General features: G+C 48.0%; 1 protein-coding gene across 9 annotated transcripts in view; it reads left to right on the top strand.

Annotated features, from left to right (window-relative positions):
* LOC122247622 (uncharacterized) overlaps positions 1 to 10,000 on the top strand; it is a 76,091-nt gene that overhangs the window by 29,438 nt on the left and 36,653 nt on the right. For 6 of the 9 annotated variants that reach the window (XM_086548852.1, XM_086548851.1, XM_086548848.1 and 3 more), the window contains exon 1: positions 7,566 to 7,983. The exons of the other annotated variants lie outside the window; for them this stretch is intronic. In XM_086548852.1, coding sequence (XP_086404978.1) covers positions 7,566 to 7,983 — 418 coding nt within the window. Of the gene's footprint in view, positions 1 to 7,565; positions 7,984 to 10,000 lie in introns of those variants that run through there. 9 annotated transcript variants of the gene reach the window in all.

Raw genomic sequence — 10,000 nt, 5'->3', positions numbered from 1 at the left:
GTCCTCTCTCCTGCTTCTTTCAAGCCATGTGGTCGCTCTTGGTCATCCACAGAGCTCTCTTCTTCCTCATCCTCTTACAATATATCCTCCTCCTCCTCCTCCTCCTTTCTTTTCCTTCTCATCCTTTTCCTTTCTTTTCCTCCTCATCCTCTTCCTTTCTTTTCTTTCTCATCCTTCCTTCCTTCCTTCCTTTTTCGACTCCTAAAACGCGCACGAACCTCGGGAAATTGTTTATTGCTCCTGCGTGACATAAGCCTTGTGAACTGATGCCCCGTCGTAAAACAAGGAGGCCTGCTTGAGGGACCTTCACGCAACAGAATCCGCGTTAGGAATCCCAGGGGCTTTATTGCCGGGATCGGGGGGAAGGAACGAGGTAATGTGGAGATGGAGAAATGTGTGGTGGAGAAATGTGGAGATGGAGAAATGTGTGGTGGAGAAATGTGGAGATGGAGAAATGTGTGGTGGAGAAATGTGTGATAGAAAAATGTGTGATGGAGAAATGTGATGGAGAGCATTTCGAGATCGCCAAAGGGGCGATAGCGGCCATGGCGTCCTCGAGGGCCAAAGGCTACATTTAGCGATCCCGAAATTCTATCATCTGGACACGAGAAAGTGTTGCAGGACAAGTGCGGCGACACGAGGCATTTTGTGCCTTGACCGCGGTTTTGTTTCATCAGATGTGATAAAGACAGTATTCTATGTCATTTTTTATATAGATTCCAGAATGACATAAAGAGAGGGAGAGTCCATTAGTATGAGAAACAGATTTCTTGATTTAGTGTCATAATGGAGAGGTTGTGTAAAAAAAAAAAAATAAAATAAAACGTAAAACGTAAAAGAACTCCTTGGGGTTTCTGTCCTAATGAGTTATACGCTTCTATTATGCGCTTGTACCAAACTTGTATTTTTTTCCCCAGAAAGCTGATTTTTTTTTTTTTTTTTTTTTAAGGGAAGGGTCGTTTACCAAATGTATCCATATATGCAGACAAAAAAAAAAGAAAGAAAAACAAATATTGATTATGATAACAATTCCAGACGATATGAAAAAAAAAGTTTCTAAAACTCACCCCCATTGTTATATTATATATACTATGTTCGAACTATATTTCCGACAAAAGTGAACATCGTAGCTCAATGTCCTCTCGGGCATCGAACCTTATAAAGATCCAGAACTTACGACAAACAAACAATAAAGTCTTGTGGGTCTTACGTAACACAGCATACATAATTCGCGTCTCAGGCCCACTCCGGTAGACAGAGGCTGGGAAACACTCGTACCTCATGCCTTTTTTTTTTTTTTAACTAAAGTGATGATCAACTACTGTGAGGTTTTACATAGTGTCCCTCAAAAATTAAGGAAACCACGCACACACACACTCACACTCACACACACACACACACACACACACACACACACACACACACACACACACACACACACACACACACACACACACACACACACACACACACACACACACACACACACACACACACACACACACACACACACACACACACACACACACACACACACATATATATATATATTCTTTTTATCTCTCCTTTCTTCCTTTGAAGTTTTATCTCTTCAACATTTTTTTATTACTTCCTTTCCAGTTATAGAGCCAAGGCACTCGTATTTACGCCTGCCTTTATTTCAACATTTATCAGGATTTTTTCTCGTGCCATCTCTTCAGTTTTCTTTTCCTTCTTGTTCATATTCTAATCCTGTCTTCTTATGTTCTGCATTTTTTTTCTTTTAACTTCGTCCTTCCTATTCCTCCTCTTCTCATTTCTTCTTTGCTTTCCTCTCCCTCTTCTTTCCTCATCTTCCTCTTCCTTTTTTACTCTTTCTTCTTCTTTCTTTTTTCCCACTTACCCCTTTTCTTTTCTTCTACTGTCTTTTCAATTTCCTGTATTTATTTCCTCCTCTTCCTCCCCCTTCGCCCTTTTCTTCCTCTTCTCATCCCCTGCACTTCTCTTCTCTCCCTCTTCATCTTCGTCTTCCTTCTCACTCTCCTTCTTCTTCTACTTTTTCTCCACCTCCCCCCCTTTTCACTTCCTCCTCCTCCTCCTCCCTTTCTTCTTCTTCTTCTTCTTCTTCTCCTCCTCCTCCTCCTTCTCTCTTTCCTCCTACTACTACTCCCCCCCTTCTCCTCCACCCCCGCATCTACCTTTCCTCCTCTACCTCCCACATCTCCTCCCTTTCCTCCCTTTCCTCCCCCTCCCTTTCCTCCCCTCACTATTGATCCACCAATCACACGACGCCAACCGCGTCCGAAACCGTACGCGATACAATTATTGATCATTTTTTTCTACATGGTTTATTCTTCCTTTGAGACTCGGCGCAAGTAAAGGCATTGTTGCAACGACATCGTCAGGCTTTCGTGTGTTTGTAGTGTTGAGAAAACATGGCAAGTTTTCTTACTCTTTTTTTCGGAAAAGCCGGTCGGGAGTTCGGCGGGGAAGTCGGCCGGACGCGCTGCTGTTATCGGCGCCGACGCCGTGGCCGCACAGCTGTTCCGTAACCGCTCCTGCTGGGGTTGCTATTCGTCTTATTAATTTCGAAATTAATTCGCTTTACGGAGGTGCCTTTGCCATTCTTTCGTAGCTCGGCTGCCGGGACAGGGCGTGACCAAGGGTGCGGGCTGCTGAAGGGAGACAAAGGAGGGCCCAGGACCCCACAGGAAGCCGGGGACGACGTGCGAGCAGCAAGGGCGAGGCGGCAACTACGAGCCTGGGGGTCGACGAGCCTCCGTCGGGAAGATGGCGGAGTGAGTCCTCGGCGCGTACACCTCCACCTTTCGTCGCGCCGACCGCGAGCTGCGAAAGCCAGCACCGGGCATGGACTCTTCTGGAACGCTTGTGTCTGGGGAGGGATAACAGGAGGACTCAGCAGGAACTGCCAGTCAGCGAAAGGACTGGAATAGTGAACGCTGTATATAGTGATATCTCGCTTCACGAAATTTGTGTTACGTGTGCGTTCGTGTGTGTGTTTCGAAAGCGGGCGCCGCCCCCTGCACCCCCTCCCCGCAGCTGAGGATATGTAACGAAACTTCTGCGTCGTTGAGGAGTCCCTCGAAGACCGCTGGATACGTCGAAGACAGAAACGTAAGGATTGGCGGAGTTTTGCCGTGTGTGTCGTGTGTCGGGAATAGTTCGAGCGGTGAATGTACCGACGGCGTGAGGCCGACCTGTCACTGAAGGTCGTCTTGTGGGCGACAACTGTGTAGGGATTCGCAGAGGACAAACTGTGAGATGTGAAGCCAACATGGTTGACCCAGTGTGCAAGTGCAAGGGCAGGGTTTGTGAGGTCGGACTGTAGAAGGTTAAAGCCTGGAATGAAGTCAATGAGGTTGTGAGGCTGTGTATGAGAGGTCAAAATGCGAAAGTGTCACGTGAGAGTGAGCTGTCAAGCGACGGCAACGCATAGGATATATGCCGCAGCCCTCGCACAAGTGCACTTGGACGACCATGTGCAGGTGACACCTCATAATAATGAGACCAATATGATAAGACCAATTTTATGGAGAACGCAGTGAGTAAATAAGGCCAGTATAGTGAGTGAATCCGGCCAGCACAGTGAGAAGCGCCGGAATAGTGATAGAAAGAGGCCAGTGTAGTGAGTAAGACGATGACAGTGAATAAGACAGTGAAGTGAGTAAGCTGCAGTGCTGAGCGCGAGAACCAAAAGGACACAAGCAACCGGCCTTTTACCCGTAATGAATTGTATAAATTGGATAAACTTAACCTTGATTAGTCATTCTAGAATAGACTAGTGTGTGTGTGTGTGCGTGCGTGTGTGTGTGTGTGTGTGTTTGTGTATGTGTGTGTGTGTGAGTGTGAGTGTGAGTGTTTGTGTTTGTGTTTGTGTTTGTGTTTGTGTTTGTGTTTGTTTTTGTTTGTGTGTGTGTGTGTGTATGTGTGTGTGTGTGTGTGTATGTATGTACGTGTGGACGTATGTGTATTCACGTGTGTCCCTTCCCATGTAAGCGAGAAAAAGGGCGAAACAGTCGCATTGTCCCAACCATTTGTTTAGCCTTGCTTCCTCTCCCCCCTACCGGACCCGCTGCCCTCCAGTCCCCCTAATAACACAACGAAGTGCTCTCCCGCGGCCAGTGCAGTGACACCCCCATCTCCCTCCCCCTCCCCTTCCCCTCTCTTTCTCCCTCTTCCTCTCCATCCTCCTCCCCCCTCTCTCTCTCTTCCTCTCCATCATCCTCCCCCCTCTCCCTCTCCCTCCTCCTCCCCTTCTCCCTCCACCTCCCCTCTCCTCTTTCGCTCTCTGCCTCTCCCTCTCCCTCCTCCTCCCTTTCTCCCCTTCTCCCTCTCCCTCTCCCATCTCTCCCCGACACGGCCAGGACAGAGCCCTTGAGCCACGTGGCCGTGACTCATGGTAGTTAATTAAGCAGTGCAAGGGATGGGGAGGGTGAAGGGAAAGTGGAATAGGAAAGGGAATGGGAATGGGAAGGGGAACGGGGAAAGGCGAGGGTGAGGATGAAGTGAAGGTGAAGGGAAAGGTGAAGGTGAAGGTGAAGGGAAAGGGAAAGGGAAAGGGAAAGGGAAAGGGTGAGGGTGAGGGTGAGGGTGAGGGTGAGGGTGAGGGTGAGGGTGAGGGTGAGGGTGAGGGTGAGGGTGAGGGGGAGGGTGAGGGTGAGAGTGAGAGTGAAATGGAGGGTGAGGGTGAGGTTGAGGGTGAGGGTGAAAGTGAGGGTGAGGTTGAAGGGGAAAGGGGAAGGGGAAGGGGTAAGGAAGAGGGAAAAGGAAGGGGTAAAGAAGAGGGAAAGAGAAGCGGAAAGAGAGGAAGGATTCAAGGAGAGGGGAAGGGAAGGGGGAAGGAAAAGGGAAAGGGAAGAAGGGGTCAGGGAGAGGGGAAGGGAAGGGGGAAGGAAAAGGGAAAGGGAAGAAGGGGTCAGGGAGAGGGGAAGGGAAGGGGACAGGGGAAAAGGAAATGGAAAGGTTAGGAAAAAGGGAAACGGAAGGGAAGGGGGAAAGGGGAATATTAAAGGGAACGGGAAAACAGAGATGGATAAGGGAAAAGGAGGGAGAAGAGTAGAAGGAAAAAGGTAAAGGAGAGAGAGAGGGGATGGAGAAAGTAGGAAAATGTAGAAGAGAGTAGGGAAAATGGAGAGAGGGGAATGGGGAATAGAGAAATGGAGGAAAAGAGAAGGGTGAAGGGAAAAGGGAAAAAGGGGAAAGAGATACTAAAAATGGGAGGAGGGATAATGTTAGAGAGAGAGAGAGAGAGAAAGAGAGAGAGAGAGAGAGAGAGAGAGAGAGAGAGAGAGAGAGAGAGAGAGAGAGAGAGAGAGAGAGAGAGAGAGAGAGAGAGAGAGAGAGAGGTTATGAAAAGATGCAATGCAAAACACAAACAAGAGAGAGGAAGAAAGTCAGGTATGGGAAGAAGGGAAGGAAGTATGAGAGAAGGGGAAAGGGAGAGAAGGGAGAAAAGAGAGGGAGAAAAGGCGAGTGGGAGAAAGGGCGAGTGGGAAGAGGGAAGGGAAAAGGAGGGGGGTAGTGGGGAGGGGAAAGGGAGATGTGTGTGTGTGTGGTGTGTGTGTGTGGGGGGGGGGGGGTATTGTGAGCTCAATCCCCGCCTCTGAATAGGAGACATGCCCTCCGCTGAGGTCTGTGTTCCCACTTAGGAGATTAGTTGCACTACGATTGCGCGCGTGTCGTCTGATTGCACTGTGTGTTTATGTTTTGTATTTGTTCGCGTTCTAACTCTTTTTGTTTTTCGGTTTGTTTGTTTAACACGTGTTTCTGTTTATGGCGTGTGTTTGTTTATATTTTGTGTTTGTTTTCGTTTCGTTTGTTTACGATTTGTTGTCGTATATGTTTTTATTTTTGTCGTTTTGTGTACTGTTTGTTTGTATGTTTACAGTTTGAGTTTTCATGCGTTTTTACGGTTTATTTTGTTTAAATTTTTCTTTTTTTTTTTTTTACTTGAATAACTTGTTTGGTTTAAAGAACGCTTACTTCCTTTTTTTTTTTTTTTTTTTTTTTTTTTGCTATATGTGTATGTATGTCTATGTGTATGTAAGACTGTATATGTACATGTGTATGTCTATGAACATTTGTGTCTGTTTTATGTTTATGGATGATCTGTGTCGGTTTATATATGTTGACATCTATATTGTTCGTACATTTTAAGGTGAGCCGTAGTAGGTTATTTGCGGATTTGTGTCCCGCTGCGTCAGTTTCCAGCTGGAATGATGATCCCGTCAGTGTCGTAACGAAGAAAAGGAAATTCATTTTCAACACTATTTTATATCCGTTACTTCTGTGAACAAAAACTCTTGGTTTCTTGGACTTTATGTTGAACTGACGATGAGCCTGAATTATGGCCTTAAAGACTTGTGAAGAAACAGGTAAAAACCTCTTCACTGTCCTGGCGGCAGCGGAAATAGAGCGGTAAATGCAAATGACCGATTTGCATTCACTGTAGTGGACAGAAAAGTAACAATTTGGCGTGGTTTTAGTTGATTAAAGAAAGACTATCGATCCTTTCCGATATTCCCTCGCTTGCTTCCTGTTTGCTTTCCTTCTATCCTTTCTCCCTAATGAGTCTTGAGTCTACCTCACCCTTCCTCCTTTTACTCACTCTCTCACCTGGTGTTTGTTCTCTCTCTTCTCTCTTTCTCTCTCGCCCTTTTACCCACTAACAAGGCTCCGTTTTCCCCCCGCCTCCCAGGAAGGATTTCGTTAAGGCAACGCGACCTGCCTTGACTTCTCTTCCCGCGCGCAACAAGATGCTGACCTCGCGCCCTTCCACCGTGCCATAATGGTGCCCCCAGCCGACCCTCGAAGCGACTGGTGCCAGTACCTCACCCCGCTCGCCGCTCTCACCTCCTCGTCGCCGTACCCCTACTACTAGTGCCGTCTGCCGGCTCGACTTCGAGTGCCACGAACCAGGAAGGCGGCGACGCCGACGAAGGCACTGCCGAGGCCGCGACAGGAAGGGACAGGCGAGCCCGCGCAACAAGAGTGCCAAGGCGTGACGCATCGGCCGCGTGCGGTGCCGTCGAGCGCGAGGATCAGGTGCCCGCTGACCGCAGCTGGCGTGCCTCCCACGCCTTCCCGGTCGCGAATTTAGATTGCTGGCACTCACTCGGCGAGACTGACTGCCACGCCCGGCCGCACGCGGGGCGCACAGGCTGTCTGGCGCTGCAGCCGAGGAGACGGAAGCGCCTCTCGGAGACTTGCAGGAAGCGCCGTCCCGGAGGAGAGCGGGCCCTGCAGGGCTACCGCCGAAGGCACGGCGTCCAAGGCGGCTCTGACGCGAGGGAGTTCATGAGAGGTCGGGGGAAGATCGTCTGCTCAGGACTGTCATATGGCCAGGCGAGGCGCGCCCCGATAGTGCCAAGTCGCGCGCCATCCTCCGAGCCCTGAGGCCAAGCTAGAGACCGAGACGCCTCGCTGCTCGTCGGAGGCGAAGCCCCTGAGGCGAAGCCCTGCGCCGCTGCGCCCACACGAGCCGTGTCGTCCCGCGCTAGCAGCGGCGGCGGGCGGCCGCGACGGAGGCGGGGTAGCGGTCCCGCCCATGCCCGCTGCGCCTCTCTATGTGGAGCGTGAGCGTGGGCATCCGCTGGCAGGGCGCGCGAGACGGAGCGAGCCACCCATCTCCCGTCAAGGCAGCGGCGGCGGCTGCGGCGGCGGTAGCAGGAAGGGCAGCAGCGGCAGCGGCAGCAGCAGGAGCAGCAGCAGGAGGAGGCGGGGCGTCAGCAGGGGGCGGGCGGGAGGGCAGTGGAAGCCGTGGCGGGGTGGCAGCCATGCTGTACTACACTCTGGACCCGCAGTTCGGTGCCCTCCTCTACTCCGTCGCCAGCAGATATGAGCGCCTCGCTCTCCTCCCCGACGCCCTCGCCTGCTGTGCCTACGCCGGCCCGCCCGCGCCCACTGAGGTGCTGGCGTACGCCCACGCCCTCGGCATCCAGCTCTACACTTTTGGCGAGAACTACGCCTGCTTTCTCACGCAAGGTAAGAAGGAAAGATGGCACTAGTGAGTCGGTCAAACACACTCAACAAACAAAGCGAAATCGCAGCTCGCGGCACGCTTTTCATAACGCCCTTTGATTGATTCACATTTGCTTCTTATATAACCATTGAGATAATTATGATGAATTATTACTATCATCATCATAATGTCCATCACCATCACCATCACCATCACCATCGCCATCATCATCATCATCATCATCATCATCATCATCATTACTGTAGCTTGGTGAATATTATTGGATGAACTTTGAACATCTGTAGCAAAAATCATGGAAAGTGTGATTCTTTAAAATCGCATCCAAGAGTTAAAAACGAGGCGATTTATGTCAGTAACAGTATATTAAAATACCAGTAGATAATTAAGTACGATGTGAAGTGACAATTTGTTTTGGTGATTGAGTATTCGCGGGACGCAAAACTACCCCATTAATTTACTTGCTGTCTCTACCGCGTGACAACCGAAGTCCTTGTGAAACGCAACGACACATTCCATGACGCATTTTACGATTCAAGCGTCGCCTTCCGTTCTAAAAAAAAGAAAAAAAAAAGAAAGAAAGAAAGAAAAAAAGCTAAGCACTTGGTTTGTTGACGCCCGAAGGCTCGAAACTTCGAATCAATAGCAGTTCAGTCACCCACGCGGAGATCTCGACAGACGCTGCCGGGGAGGAGGTCTTGTGGCGCCACGGACTGAATTCGGCGAACCACCGCGAAGGAAGTCACTTTGAGGATGGGGGAAGAGGGACTGAGAGAGAAGGTGTGACACACACACACACACACACACAAATAAACACACACATACACACTCTCTCCGTTTTTCAAAATCAAAATCAAATCTCACTGTTTCATGAGTGTATTTATGCGTACATAACATATATGTATAGATGTAAAGTATATATGATATATAAATATGTATATATGTAAATATATATGTATATATATATATATATATATATATATATATACATATATATATATTATTCCTGTGTTCTCATCCCCACCCCCCTAAAAAAAAAAGGTTCTGGGTTTGACGCCAAACAATTCTAACTGTGTCTTTCGACTTGCCTGGATCCCCCCCAAAAAAAACAAAAAAACTCTCCAAAACTGACAGCGTGTGAGGCTGGAAATACCGCCAGATCTCACCGCTTGTGTTGACAGCCGCCGTCTGGGAATTTACGGCTTATATGGTATTTTCGGCCTTGCAGGGCTTCCCGATTAACTTAATGCTATCAGTGCACGTCAATCGCAAAGCCTACTGACTGGGAAGTTCCTTTTCACTTCCGTATTTTTTTTTCTTGTTTCACTTTCGTGTCACACACACACACACACACACACACACACACACACACACACACACACACACACACACACACACACACACACACACACACACACACACACACACACACACACACACACACACACACACACACACACAGAGCTCAATCAATCTATCTGTCTGTGTATCGAGATCTAATCTGTTCACTCGGTTCTGATAGCTGGAACCAAGCAACGTTTGAATCAAGGTTGCGCATTGGTCAACGGAAAGGAACATCGTAAATGTATATTTTTACAAATTTACTTTTGTAAAATTATTCAAATTTGAGTATCGAATCTAATTATGGAATAATTTCCGGAGCCAATGAAGTAAAATCAACTTAAAAACTATTTAGTTATCAAAGTAAATCAAAGTTAAATTTAAAGGTTCACAAAATGATGAGCGACGTTTAAAGTAAGTTTGGTTATGTAGGTGTTCTCACTCAACAAGGTTACGCATGATCTCCAGATACAATGGTGCTATCTGTCTTGACTCTTTATATTAATAATTGTTAGATGAATGATTTCTTTATTCTATACACATCATTATGTGTTCTTCATTTACTTAAACCAATATTTTGTGTCTGGATTAGTTCCACATACTTCAAAGAAAAGAAAAGAACCAATGTGACTTTCTCACACCTTACATCTGGCACAACCGCATTACATGCCTATTCAGTTT

Source organism: Penaeus japonicus, unplaced genomic scaffold (genome assembly GCF_977035675.1).
Source record: "Penaeus japonicus unplaced genomic scaffold, GWHDUDI00000001_assembly GWHDUDI00000021, whole genome shotgun sequence".
NCBI lineage: Eukaryota > Metazoa > Arthropoda > Malacostraca > Decapoda > Penaeidae > Penaeus > Penaeus japonicus.
This window is presented reverse-complemented; position numbering and strand designations above follow the sequence as displayed.